The following is a 26,531-nucleotide window of genomic DNA, read 5'->3' on the forward strand; positions in this document are numbered from 1 at the left end:
CAGTTATTTTGGATCGTAACATTCAAAACCTATTTTGTTTCATCTCACATATCAAATGCTTGTTTTATTAGATGACAAGTGGCAGCAAGACAATAATAATATCAAATTCACCACATACTTGTTCTCAAAAGCCACGGTCAGTCTCTCATCCTCAACGTCCTTCACAAAAGCCTGAAAAAAAGAGAGAAAAGAAAAAAGTTTAAATAAAAAGTTATTCTCTAACCGTTCTTAAGTCAAAGATTAACACTGCCATTTCATTTCAAAGATTAACACTGCCATTTCATTTCAAAGGACAGAAATAAACTCTTTGCTGTGGCAACAAGGTTTTACATTTCACCAGGAGATGAGCCTTTATGAACAAGAAGAGTACAATCCCATCGAGTTGGTCGTTTGGTCTTGCGGTTTTATAAGATTTGTTTCGTTCTCCACTGACTGGCGTGGGTTTAATCATCATGGCTGTTCACACTTGCCAAACCACGCTAAAGCCGCTGTCACACCTTGACGATTTAGCCAGCGTATGCCGATTTATGAAAAATTTGTCTAAAACGCTGGCACACGTCAAATACGTTATGGGGACGTTTTGTATACGTTAATAGCACGCTGGAAGACACTGCCATGCGTCGTAGTAAGCTGGCTTTAAACGTTGTACTTTTGGGTTGTCCTCAAATTTTTGCATGCTTGAAATTTTACGACTTATACCGGCGTATGACTTACACATACCGCAACGCTGGCCATAAGTTGTAAGCACGTTATGCGATCGTTGACACGCGTTACTTGTAAGTTACTCATAAGTCGAAACACGTCGAGGTAATGTTTAGCAGACCCGAAACTTATTTCTAACCGATGAGTAACGTTTTGTAAGCACGCAACACGAACGTTGTTCACACTTTGCAACATGTTACTTGAAAGTTCCTCATACGTCGAAACACGTCAAAGTAATGTTTAGGGTACCCGTGACTTATTTATTACCTACGAGTAACGTGCTTGGGAATTATTTGTAAAGCATGTCCTACGCACAAATACATATGTAGACGTATTTGACGTCTTCAGGACGACCACAGAACTTACTGAACGCGTTTCTAACTTACAGATACCGTATAATGGTGTATTGGCAGCGATTAGGGGAATTGGTATATAAAAAGGGGCTTCGCAGGAGGAACCCGTCTTTTTTTTAGACTTCGCGGTGAGTACATGTCCATGTCATTCCGAGAGATGGAGGATACGGCAAGGCTGAGACGACAATACCTACCTGTCCTCCAACATCAACATGACCTCATCGAGTTGACACTGCACCAGTTGCGTGCCAATAGAGCCGGGAGAAGAAGACGTGAACGGAGGAGAAGGAACTGGGTCAGACCATGGATCGGGAGGCGACGCCATTATGGCATATATGACCAGCTCATGGTGGAACTTCGGAACGAGGACCATGCATCCTTAATCAACTTCCTGCGAATGCCCCAAGCGATGTTCGACGAGCTGCTAGCTAGAGTGGGTCCAAGGATAACCAAGCAGTACACCTTCTACAGGGATCCGCTTGAGCCTGGCATGAGGCTGGCACTGAGCCTGCTGCTGTTGGTGCCGTGGCTGCAGTGCTGTGGAAGCGATTTAACTCGTTCAATGAAAACGATTTCAATTGCCGATCACCAGCGTCGAAAAACAATAGGTGAGTGACAGGCATTTATTTAAATCGTTCAGTGTAAATCATTTCAATAGTCGAGTGGAAGTGATTTAACTCGTTCAATGGAAACGATTTCAATTGCCGAGCACCAGCGTCCAAAAACAATAAGCGAGTGACAAGCATTTATTAAAAGTGAAGTTGCAGCCTATGAATAGAAATCCTCACGTAATCGTCGACGATACGCTGCCACGCTATGCATACGTTAGACTATCGTTGAGCATATGTTGTGGACGCCTAAAACACGCTAATCAATCGTTGGTATAACTTATCTATAAGTTATCGAAGCGTTCTGTGTTCATTACTAGTACATTATGCATTTGTCCAAGTCGTTTTGAATACTTTAAAAACTGAAACAAAAAAAATAGTTCATCGTGGGAATGAGAAAAAAAAAATTAGCCGAAAAGAACATCGAACAATGGTACAAAGTAGTCTCCTATTCGTGGATGCAACGAGGATCCATCATCACCCACACCCTCCCCATCACGCTCACCGACTACTACTGACATGGACCTACTACTACTACTACTACTACTACTGACATGCTCACCTAATACTACTACTACTGATACTACTGACATTGACATCTACTCAACATGGAGTCTGGAACACTGACGGGTTCCTCTTGTGAAGCCCATTTTTATATACCAATTCCCCTAAATGCTGCCAAATCTCCATTATACGGTAGGTGTAAGTTAGAAACACGTTCAGCAAGTTGTGATCGTCCGGAAGACGTCAATCAAATTCGTCTAGATCCGCCAATGTGCGTTTGAGATACGTTACACATAGGTTCAAAGCACGCTACTCATAGGTTAAAAATTAAGTTTCGGGTATGCTAAACATTACCTCGACGTGTTTCGACTTATGAGTAACTTGCAAGTAACGTGTGTCCGACGTGTGACAACGATCGCGGAGCGCGCCGAGAACTTATGCCAGCGTATGCGGAACTTGTGAGCCATACGTCGAGTACGTCATAAATTTTTCAGCATGCTTGAAATTTCACGATGTACTAGACGTACCACGGAATGTGACAGCGTACTTCATTGTTTTTCAGCGTGCTCCTAACGTATACACAACTTACCCATACCGTATTCGACGTGTGCAGCGTTTTAGACACATTTTTCATAGGTCGGCATACGCTGGCTAAATCGTCACGGTGTGACTGCGATGTTGACCCTTCCAATTTTCAGGCGGTTATGATTTAAATCGGCATGCGGCAGCTTTTTAACAGAGAACGCCACGAGTTTGTCGGCGATACGTGCAGCGCGCTATGACTAAGTTAAACTATCGTTGGGCATAGGTTGTGAACGCCGACAACAGGCTAAGCATTTGTTGGTACAAGTTATCTATAAGACAACGAAACGTTCTGTGCCCATTACTAATGTTATGCATACGACCAACACGTTATGAATACGACAAAACTTTAAAAAAAACCTCAAAACTTCAGCGTACGCCAACATTTTACATACATTTTTATACGTTGCCATTGCTGGCTAAAACATCAAGGTGTGACAGCACCTTAAGCAAGTGTTAGGAGTATGGGATGCCAAAACCCCTCTCAACATGAGTCGAAGTAGCCAGTCATCCTAAAGTGCACTGAAATAGGTTGCTTTCAGGTTTTATTTTATTATTCCGTAATCACATTATTTACATCATAATACAACCAAAGAAAATCAATGCACTCAGCACAGACATCCTATATAAGACAAATCAACCAAACACTAGTCAGGAATAAAAAATCTGGGGCAAGAATTTAAGGATAGATTTGTATTAGTACATCAGACAGTAAAAATAATGATATTACATAACGGAGGTTTCAAGCAACGATCAAGTCTTCTCAGCAGCAACACCAAGGGCCAAATTTATGAAAAGCATCAAGAGTTAGTTAGGCATGAGTATAATTGCTAATTGTGCGGTCACCATTCACCCAAGAGTGATTATCTAATGTGGATCAAAACCTAATCACAAGCGTTTAAATAACAAATGAACTTTTACAAGTCTGTAAGGGCATGTTTAAGAGTGCATTTAAGGCCTTGAAGCAAGCACTGCATGGCTTATAATTGGTAGTTTGCATGGGACGTTTGCTTGAATTAGCTTAAGAGGAGGCAGAAAGAGGATAGGAATAGGACAGTTCACCGACATGCATTGAGAATCTCCGAGGATAGATGCAATCCTCTGGAGAAGTATGACTAATTTGTCTGGAGGACTGTCAAAGGAATCACTTCGTTGGTTGCTGAATCTAGTGCAACCTGGACCAACCTACGACGAGGAGCAATGCACTGAATCCCCTCCAACAATTGGCCATGGCGCTGTGATTCTATGCAAGTGCATCATTTTGAATGGATGCTGGAGATATGTGCGGTGTTTCACAGGCTAATCGGATGTTTAGATGCCCACAACTAATCGGCTGTTTATCTCCCTTCATTAATTGATATTTGGATGGGCAATTAGCTGTGCATGTACAACAATGATGTTTTTGTCAGCATTTAAATGTTAGGGTGTGTTTGCAAGATGCTCAGGAAACGTCTTTCATAAATTCGGCCCCTCGAGTTCAGAGAAGGCACAACGAGACACCTTCAAATTTAGCATTTTTGAGACCAGTATAACTGCAAACTTTAATAACAAGCTCAAATGAGCTAAGATCCTCGTCCTCTTAATGATGACGTCATAAAAACGAATATGACATCATTGTGATGTATCAGGTTTGCGATAAATTATCTGTGCTAATGCCCGGCTTGATTCCCGCAAACAAAATTCAAACAGCTTGCCTAGTTTCGGAGATAATGGTATAGGCGATTTCCATTAGCGGCGATATTACGACGTCAACTTTTTTTCTAGGAAGAATTTCCAAAATCGGAGATGGTTACTGCCTGCGCGTGGGCTTTCTGCATATACAATATACATGGCAAGTTTCACGAAGATCCAATGAAAATTCTGGGTTGTGAAACAAAAAGTCAAAAAAGAGGAATGACGTCATAAAAATTGATATGTCATAGTGATGCATCATAAAATGTGCGGCAATTCGTCTCTGCTAATGCCCCGTTTGATTCCCGCAAACAGAATTCAAAAAGCTTGCCTATTTTGGGAGATAATTTTTTAGGCGATTTCCATTAGCGGAGATATTTTGATGTCATAACTTTTTTTATAGGAGGAATTTTCAAAATCGGAGATGGTTACTATCTGCGCAGGGTATTTTTACATATTGTTATGGCTGTGGAAATTTGCAGAACACCATAAAGGTCTTTAGTTCAGTTAGATCGATAAGTGTGTGTTCAGTTAGATTTCCCCACCGTTGTTTAATGGGAATTTATTTGTGTTAACAGGGCTGTGATCCTTTGAGATAGTGTTTTTCTTTCACTATCGTTATTTTAGACCAACCACATTTCAACCACCACAACCACCTTCACAACGCCACCATCACAACAACCATGATCGCCTCAACCACCAACCACAACCACAACCATACCTGCCTCTCAACAAACCACGCCATCATCACCTCAACCACAACGCCAACCACAATTACGCCAATCACCTAACCACCTTCCCCGCTTCACCAACTGCCGATCCCCCCCTCTCCACACACCAAATCGCAACCCTCTCTGCTCATAAAAACCGTCTCTAGAAAGCGAAAGGAACAAGGGATTCCGAGAACGCCAAGGAAAAAGAACAAGGTATATCAGTATAACAAGGTATTTTCCCGCCTGTTTTTCCTGCGCACCGCAAAGGGGAGATCGTTCATCATTGGTTGGTTCATAGGAGTGAGGCACTGGAAATGGGTAACACCTCCTTGCTGGAAGGGGGGGCGGAGCGATAAACAGGGAGGAGCGAGGCATTGGAACTGAGAAACGACTCCTTTCTCGAAGCTTCCCGGAGGAGCTCGAAGGAGGGTGGAGGAAGAAGCCAGGAGGAATATAAGGGCGCACGGGACGCCAAGTAGAGAGTGTGTGGGTGGTTTCTTCTGGTGGTCTTGGTCGGGATCTTCGGCTCGTGGTGGCCTATCCGTGGAGAAGCGATCTATGGAACGACCCGTTCGTCGGAGCTCACAGTTTGTGGGGAGTGCGGGCGTGGCACCAGGGACGCGGACTGGAGGCGCTGCTCTGCCAGCTCTGTTGCGCAGACCTGCGCGTCCGAGTGAAGAGCGCCGGAGAGAGCTCGCCGGCCCCGTGGAAGGCCCGAGTCAGCCGCGGCTATCCTAACTGCCGTGGGGACAGACGTCGCGACTCGCCCATCAAGGCACCACGAGGGTGCAGGTAACCTGCAATGGTCTCGTGGGGCCCGTTCGGTCACCAAGGCTCCACGGTATAAAGGTCTACGGACCCTGTCTGACTCCCTTGTCTTTGAGGGAAGTCTTTTCTTTTCTTTTGAATGAATGTTGGTGGCACAGTCTATAAGTAGAACTGTGCAAGTGCTTGTAAATGATAATTGCTGATAGACGGTCGTAGTGCTTTCACCTTGCTCGTGTCTTTGTCCCCGTCCCATGCATGATTGTTTTACTGCATACGTGTTTCCATTGATTTGCCTGTATACGTGTTTAGTAATAAATGTGCTGGTCTAAACGTACCCCGTTCGTCGCGTCCTCTTTCCCTTATTGGAACGCCATCTTGTATTGCGGAATATTAGTTGGGTTTTAAATACCCGTTAAATAGAATCGGATCCGGCGAGGTCGGGTGATAATACCCGCTCGGTTATCATTGAAGAACGGAATGGACCGCTTGAGCGGTTCGTGTTCAAGCCGACCTGCGTCGAGGTACGGTCTCCCGGTAGGCTACTCGCGCGAGTGCTTAGGTATATCGATATTCGGCGATTGACCCTATTTTGTGCAGGGTAGAAAATTGGCTAGGCCGTGGTGGGATTAAGAACCCACCCTTGACAGGGTTCTGGCGTTGTTCCAGAAAGTCACGACTGAATTGTCCGTCCGGTGGGCGAGCGGCTACTATTCGTGAAAAGCGGTCGATCGCACGCCGGTGGGCGCGAATTCGTAACAATATATATGCCAATTTTCAGGAAGTTTCGATGAAAACTGGAGGCTGTGAAACAAAAAGTCCACAAGAAGAAGATGAACAACAACGTGAGTAAGACTTAGAGATCCTTCACGAGGATTTAAAAAGCTATTTTTCTTGTTTAAATCAGCATTAGTGACTTGGTTGCGATGAATGTAATCTTTGTTGCGAAGGAATAATTCATAGGATATGGTCACAGGTGTTAATTTATAATCGCAAAAGCCTAACTTTTACTTATAACCGATGCAAACTCGTATCAGTGAGCCAGCACTCTCTATGTCGGGATAACGCAGAAAAAAAAAGTGTCGGTCCCACCCGCTCGCTATACACAAAACGAAAGTTGGTATGAATGTCATCTTGGTTGCATGTGGAGTTCACAGTCGGTTAAGACCACTCCACCAGTTGGCGAGTAACTTCTATAAAAAGTTGCTTAGGCTACATACGAGAGCCTTCCTCGTCTGTTCAGCTGATTGTCTCGGTAGGGATCACTTTTCAGTACTCCAGACCATGTCAATTTATTGAAAGAAAGATGTGGGGATGGTTTCACATGATCATTTCTTGTGACCATTCCTTCCTCGTTTACATAATTTTTGGAGTAACACCCCTACATCATTTTGCATTTTCCTTTTTAATCTTCTTTTCTTCAACTTCTTCTTTTTGGATTCTTCCATTTTACTTGGGGTCACCACAATGCTGGTTGATCACCCCTCTCCATCTCCTCTTGTCAACCGCACATTCTTCTTTCAATCCTACAACTTCAAAATCTCTCGCCAACGCATCCTTCCATCTGGTCTTTGCCTTTCTCTTCTCCTTCTTCCTGGCAGTCCCATCTCTATTACTTGCCTCACCACATATTTTCCCTTTCCTCATCAGATGACCAAACCAATTTAGTTTCTTCTCGGCTACTTTCTTCGATGCTTCCACAATCTTCATCGAACCCTGATGATCCTGATCCGGTCATTTATTGTTACTCCACACGCATCTCATTTACACCCAGTTTGTGTTCCTCTTTTTGACGTTGTCCACGTTTCTGCACTATATAACAAAGCCAGTCTCACAACTGTCTTGTAAATTCTTCCTTTCAATTTCAGCAGTACTTTTCTATCACACAACACTCCACTACACTTCTTCCAATTATTCCAAACAGAAATAATCAGTTGCTAAATTTCCATTCCCATATTTACATTTTTGTCACCACTGACCCCAAGTACTTGAGGCAACTCACTTTTTCCAGATCTTCATCCATAATCTTTACACCTTCACACCAATCCTCTTCCCTCGGCCAACAATCCATATATCGAGCCTTTGGTCTACTGATCTTTAGACCTCGATCTTCCAGCGATTTTCTCCAAATAGTCATATTCTCATCATCCCCACCACAAAGCTCAATGTCATCTGCAAACACCATTGACCATGGTACTTCCTGTCTCACTTGCTTAGTTAGAACACCCATGGGAATCAGGAAGAGGAAGAGGCCCAGTACCATCCGAGATGCAATCCAACTTTAACTTCAAAGCTCTCACTCTCTCATACCACTTATTACTTGTCTGGCACTCCTTACAGATGTCCTATAATAGTCATACATGCTTCTTCAGGGCACCACAAATTCTAGCACATCTCCAGACTTCCTCCCGATGCACCCAGCCATCGGCCTTCGCTATATCAATGAATACCGTTTTTATGTTGCCTTGACCTTCTTCTTCTTATTATTATTTTGTATTATCTTGTGGACAATTATAATTGAAGATCTACGAATGAGAGGCATTCAATTGTAGCATCAGTGGCCCTGTCTAGTTCTGCAAAGGACCTGCTGAACCTCCTCCACACAGTTCTGTACTACATGTAGGACTGGCTGATATTTATGGCTACAGGTACACACTGATCAGTTTGCTTCCACTTATACATATGAATGGTGCTTTCATGTGGAGTTTGCAGTCGGTTAAGACCACTCCACCAGTTGGTGTCTCTCGAGGTCAATGGCTGGGGGCTCCTTGGTGGGATTTTGGATTAGCTGGCCATTTCAAACTAATGCCTTTTCCCAGTGTTGCTGCCACAACTCTATCATTAGTATTGGCCACTACAGGTCCCCTAATCTAGAAATGCTTCCGTGACTTGTCAGTTTTTGAGGATTCAGTAGCTCTTCGTGGATTGGCAGGTGAGCATTGGATTATATCTGAAGGTACACTCGGGACGTTCGTGCTTGCCTGCGAATGGCCGGGGGTGCAATGTTAGTCAGCACTGGCAGCCACCGTAGAGGGGTTGACTTAAGTCAGACACAATTCTCATTGTGGAGTTCAGGATAGTGTCAAAGTGCTTAAGGTGACTGCTCACAGCCCAGACAGGTGCACAGTACTCTCTCTGCAGTGGGATAAACGAGAACGAGGGAAGATGGCGATAACCTTAGCTTCTCTCCACATTGGAATGAAGGAATGATGCCAGACTGATTGATAACAGTAAAGAAGGAAGTGCACAAAGTTTTACCTTTAGGCCCTATATTCTTCTGGAATTTTGGGTTTATAGAATCTTGGCCAGCTGATTTCCCAGACTTTATTAATTTGAGTGCCTCTTCTACTTCATGAAGGGTGTACAGGGATGCTAGGCTAGAGGTAGTAGGTAGTGTGGCCATGGTGTACGGGGATACCAAGCTGGAGATAGTAGGTAGTGTGGCCATGGTAGCAGAAACTTCCTTATGCATCTTGGTCCTATGTTGCTTGAAATTGATGCATTTGGAATTTTTTTCTTTTTTCTTTTTTATCTTGCCAAAACGAAGTTTTTGCAAGATATGTTAGTCAGCTTGTATGTTTTTGTTATTTTTTTATTTTTATTTTTTGTCTGTAACCACGTATAAAAAATTCTGCAGAGCACAGGTATCATTGGAAATTTTTGTAACTTCGCATATCAGAGGCCTATAGAGGTCCCTTTCAGCGCATAAAATTTTGAAGGTCAAGGTCAAAGGTCAAGGTCACTTTGTCGCAAATCAGGGGAGTCGACGAAACCCTTATTTTTGAGCAATTTTGATCGGATAGTCTTCAAACTTCAAGGGAATATAGTTCATGGTCTGGCGCTCAGCTGATTAATTTTTGGTGGCGACTGGCCTTGACCTTCATGTTTTTTGTTTTTTTTGTCGGTAATCACTTATAAATCACTCTGCAGGGCACAGTTATCATTGGAAATTTTTGTAACTTCGCATATCAGAGGCCTATAGAGGTCCCTGTCAGCGTATAAAATTTTGAAGGTCAAGGTCAAAGGTCAAGGTCACTTTGTCGCAAATCAGGGGAGTCGACGAAACCCTTATTTTTTTAGTAATTTTGATCGGATCGTCTTCAAACTTCATGGGAATATAGTTCATGGTCTGGCGCTCAGCTGATTAATTTTTGGTGGCGATTGGCCTTGACCTTCATGGTTAGCGCCTGAGGTCAAACATATTTGACCCCAAGGTAAAATTTTCAAGTTTTAGGAACCATATCGTGTAGGACCTCAAATTGAACACCTCGGTGAGTGCTTTCTAGATATGTCAAGCTTGAGACATTATGACGTTATTTGGTGATGTTATGAGGCAAACGCATATTTTTCATGGTTACTCTGTAGAACGATTCTCATCAGAATCTCTCGTAGGCAGATATTCCTCAAGGAGTCCCTCCTGGTGGATAGCAGCTCTGTTCACTTCAGTGTGACATTAAAGAAGTCACACGTGGTCACCTTTTGGCAAGATACGGGCCACCCTGTGGGTGACATTGGTTTATTTTTAATGTTGAAGGCTCCAGTCACAGACTAAATAGTCCTCAACGAGGCCAAGCCTGAAATAAAAGAACTGCAATGACAGAAAAGTAAGGAAAGAGAGAATAGTCGAAGAGTTTTTGAGGAAGTTAAAAATCTGCTTTTTGAAAGGGGGAAGGTCATAAGTGTTTGGGAAGATGTGAGAAGGGAAACAGTTCCAAAGTTTGGCAGTGGAGGGGAAGAAACAAACATCGTAACAGCCCACCCTTGAGTTGCTAATGGCCACACAATAATCATGTGATGTAATGGCTTGTCGAGTATTCCTTGGCCTTGCTAATGGTGGAGGAACACAAGCAGCAAGTTCTTGTGAGCAGAAACCGAAGCAATATCTGTAGAAAAGAGAAAGAGAGCCAACTATGCCAGTTTTGAGGTCGCATTGGGAGAGTTGACAAGTCGAATAACTTTGGATTCAATTCTGTCCAGTAAGTACGTGGTGCTGGAACCTCCCCAGATGTGAGAGCAGTACTCTATACAAGTATGAATCAATCATTTATATAGTTGGAACAACTGTTCAGAGGAGAAGAATCTTCGACGTCGCTAATGGTGGAGGAACACAAGCAACAAGTTCTTGTGAGCAGAAACCGAAGCAATATCTGTAGAAAAGAGAAAGAGAGCTAACTATGCTAGTTTTGAGGACGCATTGGGAGAGTTGACAAGTCGAATAACTTTGGATTCAATTCTCTCCAGTAAGTATGTGGAGCGGGAACCTCCCCATATGTGAGAGCAGTACTCTATACAAGGATGAATCAATCCCTTATATAATTGGAGCAACTGTTCAGAGGAGAAGAATCTTCGACGTCTGAACAGGACTCCTAATTTCTTCGAGGCAGACTTAGCTATTTGTGTAATGTGTGGATTCCAGGATAAATTTGAAGTTTGAGTAATACCTAGTAGGTTTATTGCACCACATAGTGTAATGGTAGAGCTTTCAAAGGAGATTGGAAAGTTAAGAGTTTTAGAGACATGAGAAGAAATTTAGTTTTTGAAGCCTTACACTTAACTCCATTACATTTGCCCCACTGGGAGATCTTGTCCAAATCCGAATTTAAAGAGGTGGCTGTGATGAAACGAGATGTAGATCGAGTGAGGAAATATAGGGCAGATGGGAAAGACAAGGAGGAACGTAATGTTGAGTCATCAGCATACGAGTGCATTTGGTTATATGTGGAAGAAAGGAGGTCATCGATAAAAAGAAGGAAGAGTGTTAGAGACAGAACGGAACCCTGAGGTACACTGATGTTGATAGGGAAGGTGGGAGATGTTGAACCATCAACAATTACGGAGATAGAGCGGTCGGAGAGAAAGCTCGATATGAGAGAGCAGAGTGAAGGAGGAAAGCCGAAAGAGGGAAGCTTGGATATCAGACACTGATGCAAAACTCTGTCAAAGGCTTTTGAGATATCAAGGCCTACAACAAAGGATTCCCCAAAGTCTCTCAAAGAAGAGGCCCAGACATTCGTAATGTAAGAAAGGATATCACCTGTAGATCTTGCTTTGAGAAAGCCATATTGGTGGTCAGATAGAAGACTGTGAGATTCAAGATGCTTGAGGAAATGGGAATTGAGAAGACATTTCAAAGACCTTAGAAACAGTAGAAGTCAGAGCAATAGGACGGTAGTTAGAAGGGTGTGAAGAATCACCCTTCTTTAAAATAGGCTGTACTCAGGCATGTTTCCTGGTAAGAGGAAAAGTTTGGGTTTTTAAACAAAAACAAAACAAACGAGCAAGCACGGGTGCAAGTCCTGAAGCACATTCCTTCAAGACGTGAGGAGGAATGCCATCTTGCCCATAGGCCCTGCTTTTGTCCAGAGAGTGAAGTATTTTTTTGACTGCATGAAGAGAGATTATAGGGAGGGACATAGGATTGGTGAGGGGAGCATCAGAGAGAGGTGGAATGTTAGAGTCATTCAATGTGGAGTTCGAGGTGAAAAGAGAACCACAAAGTTGCTTTATCGGTCAGAGAGACTGCGATAGTATCATCTGAATGGAAAAGCGAAGGAGAGGTAGAGCGACAGAAGTTATTGAAGATACTTTAAGCTAAGGACCTGACAGATCTAGTTGTGGAAGAAGATGAGAGGTTGTCACATTTCTTTTGAATAATGGAATGATTTGCCTCACAAATAACATGGTTATAATGATTTCTGGCGGATATGAAAGCTGAATGCGAGTCGGAGGAAGTAGAGTTCTTCCATGTCAGATATGCGGCATCCCTTGCGTGAATTGCTGTAGAGCAGGAATTATTGAACCAAGAATTGATGAGAGAAATATTTGAAAGAGAAGGGATACAAGCCTCCATTCCTGCAACAATAACCTCAGCTATATGCTCAGCAGAGATAGAGGCATCGCCCGAGGAGAGGTAGTAGTCTTTCCAGGGAAAGTAAGAAAATAACTTTCGGAAACCAGTCCAGTCAGCATTATTGAAATGCCAACACTGGCATTTCGTCGGAGCAGTCCGATGAGAAGAAGTGGTGGTAAGTAAAGTGATGTTCACAAGATTGTGGTCAGAATAACCAATTGGAGGTGAAATTGTGCAGTTGTAATACAACGGATTGGAAGTGAAGAATAAATCCAAAGTATTGGTAGTATGGTCATGGCGATCTAGGATATGGGAAGGGTGGATGATAATTTGTTCCAAATCATTAAGAATGGAAAATGTAAGAGCTTCAACTCCCCCAACATCCGTGTGGGAAGATTTCAGCCACTCCCTGTAGTGTACATTGAAGTCTCCGAGATAGAGAAATTCTGCTTGAGGGTGTTCGGACGTCATGGCCTCATGGCAAGAGTTGAGATAGTCAAAGAAAGCTCCAAAGTTTGTAGAATTGGGAGAGCAGTAAGTGAAACAGAGAAGATGGTGATGGTCAGGAGACAAATTTTTAAGCCAGATGACATCAAAGTTTGGAGATTCGAGATCCACAAGGAGTACAGCAGGCGTGTTGATGTTGGAGTAAACAAAGACTACTCATTTGGAGTAAACAAAGACTACTCATTTGGAGCTGAAATGTGAGTGAAGGTTGTTGTTCGAAATGTTGTAAGAATTAACAAGAACGTCATGTGATAATTGGGTCTCTGAGAGAAGAAAGATATTAGGAAAGGAGCTTACTAGATGATGTGCAACAGAGGAAAGATTCGAAGAAAGACCACGGATGTTGGTGAAATGAATTGAAAAAGTCACGTTGGCTGAAAAGGCAAGGGTCGAGAGGAGCTTTGATGCTGCAGCATTCACAGTGACTTATGGTGGGCGATGTTGGAGTGGGCTAATAGCACCAAGATGATGGAGGTTCGAAACTTTCCTGCGAGAATGTGTGAAATCTATACTCTCTGCAGTTTCAATCAATCTTTGATGGCACGCAAAGTCAAGAGATGATAAAAGTTGAGTAGTTGTGTCTGGATTTCCAGTTCTCAAACTCCTTCAAAAGGTCTTCAGTTTCTGGAAGCCAACAAGGGGTTAAAGTTTTTCTGTAGCCATGAGGGATGTTGTTCGTGGCAGCAGATTGAGGAGTTGACAAAGCACTTTATAATTCTCAGGTATTGGATCAATGAAAGTGACCTACTCATTACGTCTGTGGCAAAACCTGGCCAAATGGCTTTACGAAAGTTCCATTGAGGGGAAGACTTTGATGATATGAGTGGCACTTCACTCCCAACATGGAAGATGGCAGGGTGGTGATAGCTAAAAGAGAAAAGGGGAGTATCTATTGTGACCCCATTAAGGGCTGCGATGACTCATCAATTGATACAAAGCAGAGATCATGGTTGTAATCTCTATTCTATCTGTACGAGTGGAAGGAACCAAATTGTTTGGCATGGTGCAGAAGGAAACGATAATTAGCTGAAGCCCAATCGGACAACTGTTTGCCAGCAATGTTGTTACCCTCGCCAAAGGAGAGGGTATTACATTTGGATCCATTTGTTTGTCTGTTTGTCCACAAGGAACTTTCGTGTTTTTCTCCGCAACTGCTTGTTATATTGAGACCAAATTTTCACCATTGGTGCGACTACTCATGGAGAATGTTTTAATGATAATTATGACGTCATTGGTCACGTGGTGTGGCAGCCATGTTGGAAAACCAGAAAAACTATGGACTTCTATCTCTGAAACTGCAAGGAAAAAATAGAAAAACTTGGCACAAAGCAAGTACTCCTCATGGTGAATGAGTGATTTAAAAAAAAAAATAAAATGATGTCATAAGTGCCTTCATTATTACGTCATAATTGCATACGTAGAATGCCATATCTGATCAGTATGGAAATTTTTGAGGGTCATCTAAGGATAAAATAGTCCACAGAAGAGAATTTCATGATGTCATCGGTCACGTGATTCGGCAGCCATATTGTTTAAAAAAAATTTTTTTTTAACCTTCACAAATCTCTGAAGTGGCTGAACAGATCGAGGCAAAACTTTATACACATGACCGCCTGTCCAAGAGGAACAAAAGGTTCACATATATAATGTCATTAGTCACATGGTCTCTCTCTCTCTTCTTCCTCTTTCGGCTTGATCCCGTTAGGGGTCACCACAGCGGATCAACCGTCTCCATTTCGCTCTATCCTCCACATCTTCCATTGACACTCCAACCACCCGCATGTCCGCCCTCACCGTATCCATGAACCTCTTCTTTGGCCTTCCTCTTCTCCTCCTGCCTGGCGGCTCCATCTTCAACATCCTTCTCCCGATATACTCCGCTTCCCTCCTGTGCACATGTCCAAACCATTTCAATCTCGCCTCTCTCACTTTGTCTCCAAAACCGACTGCAAACTCCACATGAAAGTCACATGGTGTGGCAGCCATATTGGAGTTACCCTAAAAACTATAAAAATGCACCACTCAAAAGAAGTCCAGGCGAGGGTTTGCAATCTCTGATTGCTCTATTTATTCTTGTCATTGTATCCTCAGGTGTGGTGGTGGCTATTGGAATCTCCAAGGTGAATTTCAGGATGCTGTGACACTGGCAGGGCAGGGAATGGCCAAACACAAACAGGTGGCTTACAGATGTTGCTGATTGTTAAACAACCAATCTTTAAACTTTAGAAGAAGATATCAGAAGTGATGGACTCTGATTTTACAGTCCAATCAGATCGTGTTTAACTAATGAAGGAAGCAACACGATATTTATCATGATGTACTGAAGCAGCAAGTTAAAAACCGCAGATTTGATAATAAGGAGGTGATGGGTCACCAATGCGTGTTTCTTAGAGTGTGATGGTGCCTGGAGTGCAATCACAACAATGATGCCACTTTTCTCACCATACTAAAGGCCCAGTCACACCTTGACGTTTTAGCCAGCTTATGCCGATTTTTGGAAAATTTGTGTAAAACGCTGGTACACGTCGAATACGTTATGGGTACGTTTTGTATACGTTAAGACCACGCTGAAAAACACTGCCATAACTGGTAGTACGCTGGCTTTAAACGTTGAACTTTTGGGTTTTCCTCAAATTTTTTCATGCTTGAAATTTTATGACGTATGCCGGCGTATGACTCACACGTTCCGCTACGCTGGCCATAAGTTGTAGGCACGTTATGCGATCGTTGACATACGTTACTTGTAAGTTACTCATAAGTCGAAACACGTCGAGGTAATGTTTAGCGTACCCGAAACTTATTTCTAACCTATGAGTAACGTTTTGTAAGCACGCTACACGAACGTTGTTCACACTTTGCAACACGTTACTTGAAAGTACTACTACTACCACCACCAACATCGACATCACTAAATTCTCTCGAACTACTACTACTAATAACATCGACATCATTAAATTCTCTCGAACTACTACTGCTACTAACATCGACATCACTAAATTATCTCGAACTACTACTACTACCAACATCGACATCACTAAATTCTCTCAAACTACTACTACTGCTACTACTACTACTGCGACTACTAATACTACTACTACTACTAACATTTACATCACTAAATTCTCTCGAACTACTACCACTACCAACATCGACATCACTAAATTCTCTCGAACTACTACTACTACTACTACTACCAACATCGACATCACTAAATTCTCTCGAACTACTACTTCTACTACCACTAATAACATTGACATCAATAAATTCTCTCGAACTACTACAACTACTACTGCTACTGCCACTGCTACTGACATTGACATCTACTCAACATGGAGTCTGGAACACTGACAGGTTCCTCTTGTGAAGCCCATTTGTATATACCAATTCCCCTAAACGCTGCCAATACGCCATTATACGGTAGCTGTAAGTTAGAAACACGTTCAGTAAGTTCTGTGGTCGTCTGGGAGACGTCAATCAAATTCGTCTACATACGCCAATGTGCGTTTGGGATACGTTACACATAGGTTCAAAGCACGCTACTCATAGGTTCAAAGCACGTTACTCGTAGGTTAAAAATTAAGTTTCGGGTAGGCTAAACATTACCTCGACGTGTTTCGACTGATGAGTAACTTACAAGTAACGTGTGGCCGACGTGTGTAAACGATTGCGGAGCGTGCCGAGAACTTCTGCCAGCGTATGCGGAATTTGTGAGCCATACGTCGAGTACGTCGTAAAAATTTCAGCATGCTTGAAATTTCACGACGTACTCGACGTACCACGAAATATGCCAGCGTACTTCATTGTTTTTCATCGTGCTCCTAACGTATACACAACTTACCCATACCGTATTCGATGTGCCCCAGCGTTTTAGACACATTTTTCATAGGTCGGCATACGCTGGCTAAATCGTCAAGGTGTGACTGCGATGTTGACACTTCCAATTTTCAGGCGGTTATGATTTAAATCGGCGAGCGGCAGGTTTTTAACAGAGAACGCCACGAGTTTGTTGGTGATACGTGCAGCGCACTATGACTAAGTTAAACTATTGTTGGACATAGGTTGTGAATGCTGACAACAGGCTAAGCATTTGTTGGTACAAGTTATCTATAAGACAACGAAACGTTCTGTGCCCGTTACTAATAAGTTATGCATACGACCAACACGTTATGAATACGACCAAAACTAAAAAAAATAAAAACCTCAAAACTTCAGCGTATGCCAACGTTTTACGTGCATTTTTATACGTTGCCATTCCTGGCTAAAACGTCAAGGTGTGACTGGGCCTTAAGTAGGACATTTACTGAAGAATTATTTCTCTTCCTCATGGATACTAACCGATGGGAATTGTCTGTGCTCCATCATTTTAAATGATTAATGTCAAGCAAGGAAGCAGCACGTACTTTTTTTAAGTCTGGTATGACTCGACTGGGATTTGAACAAGATTATTTTGAATGGCACATGCAATAAAAGTCTAATCAACGGCGAATAAACCAAGATGAAAGAAAACCCAATTAAAAACTATTTTTGACTACGATGTCAATCTCTAAAGAGAAAAAAAAGAAGAACTTTCATTTGGGGAGCATAAAATTTAGTCTAAATGATGCTACCCAATGAAAGCTCTTTGATGTAGAAAGAAAAACAATTCAATTGGATTATTTACGACATTATGTTGAATGTTTCGTGAAGCCAACCAATCTTGATTTGCAGGAAATCTCGCGATAAGTACCACTGATCACATTATTTTTGGGAAAAAATGGCGGTTCCTAAAAAAAGCAAAGTTAGATGTTCGCTCATTTCAGCCCTCTTGGAGACACAAATACCGATTTGTTCAACATAAAGACTGTGCTGTTTGTACTCTACGTTGTCAAAGCGGTGTTTGACACACATCAAGCATCCAGCGACATTTTCAGACAAAGCATGAGAAACACCAAGGATGAGGCAGACAAGGCTGAGTCAATCAAACGGGCCATAGTGAAGTACGGAAAGCAAAGCAGTGTCTTCACCAACGTCTGTGTCAGTAAAAATCAAGCCACAAAGAGAAGTTCAAATAACTAAATAAATCTCTCATAACATGCGGCAAAACATGGAAAGCCATTTACAGACGGGGAATGTATAAAACAGGCTTCTCTCAGTTGTTCAGATGTTTTCTTCAATGGTTTGCCCAATAATAGCACGAACATCTCCAGAATTAAAGACATACCTGTTTCTGCCAGATCAGTGGAGAGACCCACAATAAAAATGGCAGAAAACGTCAAAAAAAAAATAAAAATGCAGTGGTATTTAGTGTTGCGCTTTATGAGAGTGTGGATATGTGATGTACTGTTGTGTTGTGAGATATTGTAACTCAGATGAAGTTCGAGAAGAAGTATGCTGCCTAAAACCCATGCATGGCACATCAACAGGGGAAGACAGAGTACCAGTCAAAAGTTTGGACACACCTCCTCATTCAAGGGTTTTTCTTTATTTTTACTATTTCTCCATTGTAGAAGAATAGTAAACACATCAACACTATGAAATAACACATATGGAATTATGTTGTTGTTCGTCTTTCAGTTGCTCCCGTTAGGGGTCGCCACAGTGGATCATCCGTTATGATCCACATACTGATTTGGCATAGGTTTTACGCCGGATGCCCTTCCTGACGCAACCCTGCTCGCCTCTTATGACACAGGGATAAGGATTGGGTTTCGCCATGATTCCAGGCTGCCCTACACCCTCTCATAGCGCCGCGCAGAGTTCCCGTCCTCAAGCGATCCTCCAACCCAAGCCTCCGAGTAGCCGGATTACAGGCGCACGCCACTACGCCCGGTACATATGGAATTATGTAGTGACCAAAAAAGTGTGAAACAAATCAAAATACATTTTATATTTTAGATTCTTCAAAGTAGCCACCCTTTGCCTTGATCACAGCTTTGCACACTCTTTGCGTTCTCTCAACCAGCTTCATGAGGAATGCACCTGGAATACTTTTCCATTAACAGGTGTGCCTTGTTAAAAGTTAATTTGTGGAATTTCTTTCCTTCTTAGTGCGTTTGAGCCAATCAGTTGTGTTGTGACAAGGTAGGGTTGGTTTTCCGTAAATAGCCCTATTTGGTAAAAGACTATTCTTTTGTTTGTACTGTAGTAGTCCATATTATAGCAAGAACAAGTCAACTGAGCAAAGAGAAACAAAAGTCCATCATTACTTTAAGACATGAAGGTCAGTCAATCCAGAAAATTTCAAGATCTTTGAAAGTTTCTTCAAGAGCAGTCACAAATACCATCAAGCGCTATGATGAAACTGGTTCTCATGTGGATCGCCACAGGAAAGGATGACTCAAAAGTTACCTCTAACTGCAGAGGATAAGTTTATTAGTTACCAGCCTCAGAAATCACCAAACAAGAGCACCTCAGATTGCAGCCCAAGTAAATGCTTCACAGAGTTCAAGTAACAGACACATCTCAACAGCAACTGTTCAGAGGAGACTGCATGAAACAGGCCTTCATGGTCAAATTTCTGCAAGGAAACCACCACTGAAGGAGACCAATAAGAAGAGACTTGCTTGGGCCAAGAAACACGAGCAATGGACATTAGACTGTCTGGACTGTCCTTTGGTCTGACGAGTCCAAATTTGAGATTTTTCGGTCCGACCGCCATGTCTTTGTGAGACGTAGAAAAGGTGAACGGATGATCTCTGCATGTGTGGCTCCAACCGTGAAGCATGGAGGAGGTGCGATGGTGCGGGGGTGCTTTGTTGGTGATTTATTTGGAATTCAAGGCACACTTAACCAGCATGGCTTCCACAGCATTCTGCAGTAATACGCCATCCCATCTGGTTTGCGCTTAGTTGGACCATCATTTTTTTTTCAACAGGACAATGACCCAAAACACCTCTCGGCTGTGTAAGGGCTAGTTGACCAACAAGCAGAGTGATGGAGTGCTTCATCAGATGACCTGGCCTCCACAATCACTGACTCAACCCAAAATAAGATGGTTTGGGATGAGTTGGACCGCAAAGTGAAGGAAAGGCAACCAACAAGCACTCAGCATGTCTGGGAACTCCTTCAGGATTGTTGGAAAAGCAATCCAAGTGACTACCTCATGAAGCTGGTTGAGAGAATGCCAAGAGTGTGCAAAGCTGTCATCAAGACAAAAGGTGACCAGTTTGAAGAATCTAAAATATAAAATATATTGGGTAGTCGATCTCGTCGAAAAAAAAAATTGAGATTTTTTTTCTACCATTATCAGTATTTCCGTCGATATGTTTGTCTGTCTGTCTGTCTGTCTGTATGTCTGCTCGGTCCAGTGCTCCGTTAATACAATGGCGATTTCGATGAAACTTGGTTGGTAGGTTCATACCATGACCGAGTTGTGTGCAAATGAGAACTGTTGCTATAGACACCACCGTTGCCTAGCAACGGTACTTTGAAATTTTTGAAAAATCATAAAAAAATTATTTTTTCGAAAATCAAAAAAAAAAAAAAACCACGAGCGACTGTGGGCAGTACATTCAGCCATATTGTCAAAAATTTCCAGCCAGATCCTATGAAAACTGTCAGAGAAGATAGACTTTGAATAAACCCTGGTCGAAAACAATAAAAAAACGAAGTTCGTTATATCTCAGAGACTGAGTCATATATATATATATATATATATATATATATATATATATATATATATATATATATATATATATATATATATATATATATATATATATATATATATATAAAACTGGTATGGGAGGTTCATGGTATGTCCTAGTTATGTGTGAGAAAGAACCGTTGATATGGACCCCTCCGTTGCCTAGCAACGGCCGACTACCCATGTCTGCCTACCAGCTTGATTTGATTTGTTTGACACTTTTTTTGGTTATTACATAATTCCATATGTTATTTCATAGTTTTGATGTCTTCATTATTATTCTACAATGTAGAAAATAGTAAAAGTAAAGAAAAACCCTTGAATGAGTAGGTGTGTCCAAAACTTTTGAGTGGTACTGTATAGCGAATAAGTATGTTGATCATTTTGAGGAAAGAGGAAACGACATCAGAAAAATATTATCTGTGACAAGAGACGGTGCCTCCTGTTATGGTCATTAAACAGCAGGCATTTGTAAAGATCATAGAGGATCAAATTGGCTACCCGACAGTACATTTTCATTGTATTATTCATCAAGAAAATCTTTGTGTCAAGATTTCTAATTCTGAGCTTCATAATGTGATGACTACATAACAGTGGTGAAAGTAGTGAATTTTCTTGTTGCTCGATCTGCCTTGGTGTACAGGCAGTTTCAAGTTCTGCTTGAAGAGATGTACAGTGCATACAAAGACATTCCGCTTCACAGCAATGTTCGTTGGCTAAGCCTTGGGAAGGTTTTGGCATACTTTGTGAACTGTCTTGATGCAATCAGAATCGTTTTGTCATAGAAAAGTCATAATTACAACAAATTGGTTGATAACAGATGGTACACCAAAATATAAACATGCATTTCGATAAGACATTATCAAAGCTTTTCAATTTGCACTCTAGATAAAACCACAAGCAGATGAAGAAGAAGCACCAAACTCATTTATAAAGTTACAATGTAATGTCCTCAATGTTGATTTGTTGGGACGCAGTTTCGCTCACCTTCGTGCAATGGTGGCCACATTCATCAGGTCAACCAACCCCATTCTTTGTAGACAGAAATAATTTGCCCGAACTTTATATTGTTATGGTTGTGGGGGTAGATGGAGGAATTTCAAAGGAAAGTTAGGATTGTATAGAGTTGCTTGGTCCAGGGACGTATAGGAGACATCTCAATGCAAACTAAGTAGGGAAACTGTGAGCTTGTTACTCATCACCACAAGGTGGGGGGGGGGGGGGTGGTGCTGTGTTAATTAGGTAGGGATCAAGGTCAATTTCCCCCAGTATGCAATTGCCCGGTGACCTTTTCTTACGTCTTTGCATTTACAAGCCAGCAATAAAATTACGTTTTTATAACAACAACAACAATAATAGCAATAACAGAGCTGCATGTCCAAGCAGGCAAGAAGCCCCGCCTTCCCGGCCTCATACCAGCAAGTCATGCCCCCAAGGCTTATGATTGGTCAGTGTGATGTGAGAGAGAGGGCGGGGCAGGTTCGAAGAGCAGACAGTTGTGAGAGGACACAGTAGTTGAGAGGACAGAGTTGGTGGAGGAACGTGGCTGAGAAAGAGGATCTCGTTTTTGCTCTCCTCTCGGCGTGACGAAATGGCTGCGCGATTCTCGTGTTCATGCTGGTGAATTTGCAGCGTGCTTGGTTGGTGTTAACCGCCCGTCCACGATAATTGGTTCAGGGGAATTAACCGCACCATCAAGGGCCGCGACATCTATTTTGACAATGGTGGCTTGACAGGGCCACAAATCCATAAGAAATATGTATGATACCAGTATGAATTCCTTCTCTTCCTTTTTCTTGTCACAAAAAAAAAATCCTCTTCATGATATTAAAAAATAAGAAAGAAAAATAAAGACTTCTTGGTATCCTCTCCTCTCTCTTCAACTTCTTCAAAATGAGAATAAGACTGTTAGACGAAATTAAGCGGATATGGAGGTAAACATGTTCATCCCTCCATCACTTTGTTCCATACAAAGTTAATGTGCAAATGTATTTAGATTGAGATCAGAAGATAAAATGATCAATATATTCATATATTTTGAGGGTGAAAAACATGGGTTCCGTTTTTACACCGGAAAATAAGGTACTTGATCGATTCAATGACATTAGTTGGACAAACAACACGTGACAGTTTGGACCATGGGAAGGTTGTGATCTTCCACCTCCCATCTTCCCAGTATTTCTCCATCACTTGTCTCAAAACAAAAAGGGCATCCATGGTGTACATTTCCTTTTCAACAACTATGTTTACTCTCTCTCTCTATCGAGTGCAGCCTGTGGCTGATGGTTGCATCATTGGTTGGGACACTACCGCTGATGCAGTGTCTCCCTTACCAGTGCACTGGTACTCATTTTGCCGACCTCGGAAGGATGACAGGCTGAGTCAACCCCCTGGTGTATTAATTTAGCAGCCCAACGGGGCTTGAACTCAGGACCCTGGGATCCCAAGCCGCCACCCTCACCACTAAGCCAACACCAGGCTAACTATGTTTACCGAGCTGTAGTTATAGTATAAGCACCGAGTCAGAGCAAAAGGAGAAAATGCAGGTGATGGGGGAATTATAAACGCTTGGGTATGGGTCAGAGATAAAAGGGGCGGTAGCAAAGGTCAGAAGTCAAAGATGAAAATATCTGCATAAAATATCAAGGAGCAAAAGTTGTGACAGTAGGGTTTACATTGTGTCAGACACAACAAAATAGGTAGAAGGCACCAGTCAAATGTGACTGAAGGGTTAACATGTTGGGAAAACCTCAAAAAGAGGGAGTAAAAGATCGAGGGTCAAATTCCAAAGGAATCGATGCCACTGAATAAGGAGCCAAAAGAAAAAAGATTAAAAATAAAAACATGATGAAGAACTTAGACAAAGATTAAAATAACAGAAAGAGAAGAAGAAAAAAAGGGGGGGGGTTGATTTTTTTTTCTATTGGAATGAGAATTCAAGTACAGTACATGAAAAAGTGCAGTCAGAGTGGTCAGAAGCTTCGGAGTCCTTCATGAACACTTAAAAGACTACACCGGACAGTGCACACCACGTTCATAGACAGATCTTCAGAAACATCCAAGCAAAAGACCAAAAACAAATAATTGCATATACAATGACTAACCATCAAGATGAGCAGACAAAGAGAGAATTAATTATTCAGAGAAACTGCAAGTTGTTATAGAATCATCCTGAAACGGCTTCGAATGGATTGTGCCACAACCACCTGTTATTTTGAACGTGTCAAGAATGTGAAATTCCATTGTTAAAGGACCATTACAATCGGACCTTGAACCAGGAACATTTCCATCTTCACGAAAGGTCGACCAGTCATAGCACCCCTCTGGATGAGGAGTTCACTTGAAGATACCGTTGCGGTTCTGGCCGGTTAGGTTAATTCCCCCGACCCAATCGTCGTGGACAGGCGGTTAGCACCGACCAGGCCGGATAACCGAGTGGTTTTCCTTGGAGGCCAACACGTGATCCTAGGAGATTATAGCGCGCTGGACAGTTAATGTTAAGGACGTACCAGAGGCGTTCACCAGGACGGTAACACAAAGGTTTTATACTCGAACCCACAATAGATACAAGCAAATTAAATAAATACGGGTTTTTTTTTTAATGAAAATTGAATATTTACAAAGGTGTAATAATAAAAATGGAACGTGAGGTAAGCTAAATCTAATTTCCTATTTGAGGTGCCTCCGCACTCAGACACAAAAAACGGACAAGGGGAAAAGAATAAATAAGATAAAAATTCTCCCTTTCTCCCAGCACTTAGCTTCGGGTCCACAAGTGATCTTTTAGGACTTGATGATCGAACCGCGTCGTCTCGTGCAGCGGGAAACACACAGGAGGAAATTCAGTACTATGGTACTCGACGTCAGGGCTCATGAACTGCGGTGTGGCTTCTTTGCATGAGCGAATATGCCGGCTGTTCCTGTCTTGCACCGGGTCTGTTGACAACGATCGCCCACATGACGAGACGATTTCTGAGACCCCGTGATCAGGAAACGAGGGACGCTCTCCTTCCCTCTTCAAAAATGCACACACTTCACGGCTCAGCCGAACAGTCAATGGTTAGCGTCTTGCTCCAGCACGCGGGCAAATTCACACAGCACAAACATGAGAATAGTGCAGCCTTCTTCGTCCTGTCGATGAGAAGCAACCATAATGCCCTTCTCTTCCAACCGCCATCTCCTCACTCACGTCACATTCTTGACCGCATCCCTCACACCCAAAACTCAACCCAACAAAACCATTTCCTCTTCCTCCTCGCTTTTGACGTCACGCCAATCAATCATCCACCTCTAGGCGTGGCTCGTTGGCACAAAACCGGGAAGGCGGGGCTTCTGCCTGCTTGGCTCGCATATTATTTTTTAAAGACATGATTCCTGTTATTGCTGTCTTGTAAATGTAAAAACATAGGAAAAGGTCACGGGGGTAATCACATACTGGGACAAGTTCGTCTTCGACCTTACCTCATTAACACAGCACCACCCATGTGGTGACAAGTAACACTTAAGCTCACAGTTTCCCTACTCGATTTACATCAAGATGTCGCCCACATGTCCACAGGCCAAGCAACTCAACACAATCCTATCTTTCCTCTGAAATTCCTCCATCTACCCCACAAACATAACAATACCATAAGGCTGTCGCACTATGCTGCCTCAATGTACAATTAGCAAATCCCTCCCCACCTCATCTCATCTCCAGACTGCAGCACATCCATCATTGCTGTCAAGGCACAATCTCGACAAGTCTGTAAAAACATGGCCATAATTGCTCACCCTAAAGTTAATTTTGTATTGGCCATTGCACACACTGCTGTTGATAGTGTTGTGTTAGAAGGATGCAGAACAGTCTTCTGGAGTTCATACCACTGGAATGAAGCCTGTACCAAACAGTTTCAGTTGAAACTTTATGGCCGATTCCTCCATGCAAAGTCATGCTGACGAAAAGTGGCCCCTTTTGGCAAGGGTAATAAGAAAATAATCCTTATGGGAAGGGTTGTAACCCTTGGGAGACCTGAACAAGATCTCTGCCTGAACTGTGCAGTCCGAAGGAACCTTGTCAGTGGTCTTAAGACGACATTGCAACGTAATTTGTACTGGGAGGGTCAGCAGTCAAAGCCACCACCCACCACTTCCCCTCCCCAAATTTGAACCGTTTTAATGGTGCGAGCCAACTTATTTGATGTTAAAATGAAACTCATTCCCAAACTGCCTTACACCACATAGATTCCAAAATTTTTAGATCGGTGTTGACATGAGTTACTTGTGGACATGCATGCTGATTCTGTGGGGGATATCATGTGCAGGCAAATTTCCAGGATCACTGTTTTGGTGACAACATTATTTACAAGTCTAATTTCCTGATTCAGTTTCTTTCCTCAAAAGATTGTTTGAATACACATGAATAACAATTGTGTTTCTGAACTGAAGATCGATTTCACAGTTCAGCAGTTGCTGCTTACTTTTCTGTGAGGCATATGTATTACTAGACCATCTTCAACCATGTTTTGATATCTCTGGATATGCCCTTGAAAAGTTTAGATCTTATCTCACAGATTTGTACATCCACTGTCAACATTGCTGGCTATTCATCAGATCCATGTCATCTATCCCTTGTTGTTCCCCAGAGATATGTTATTGGCACACTTGTGGTTT

At 42.4% G+C, this 26,531-nt stretch overlaps 1 protein-coding gene across 6 annotated transcripts in view; it reads right to left on the reverse strand.

Annotated features, from left to right (window-relative positions):
• LOC147031953 (RNA-binding protein FXR1-like) overlaps nt 1-26,531 on the reverse strand; it is a 164,470-nt gene that overhangs the window by 128,644 nt on the left and 9,295 nt on the right. For all 6 annotated transcript variants that reach the window (XM_085869202.1, XM_085869201.1, XM_085869199.1 and 3 more), the window contains one exon: nt 119-171. In XM_085869202.1, coding sequence (XP_085725328.1) covers nt 119-171 — 53 coding nt within the window. Of the gene's footprint in view, nt 1-118; nt 172-26,531 lie in introns of those variants that run through there.

Source organism: Eptatretus burgeri, chromosome 2 (genome assembly GCF_056783735.1).
Source record: "Eptatretus burgeri isolate ZD-2024b chromosome 2, Ebu_testis_v1, whole genome shotgun sequence".
Taxonomy (NCBI): Eukaryota; Metazoa; Chordata; class Myxini; order Myxiniformes; family Myxinidae; genus Eptatretus; species Eptatretus burgeri.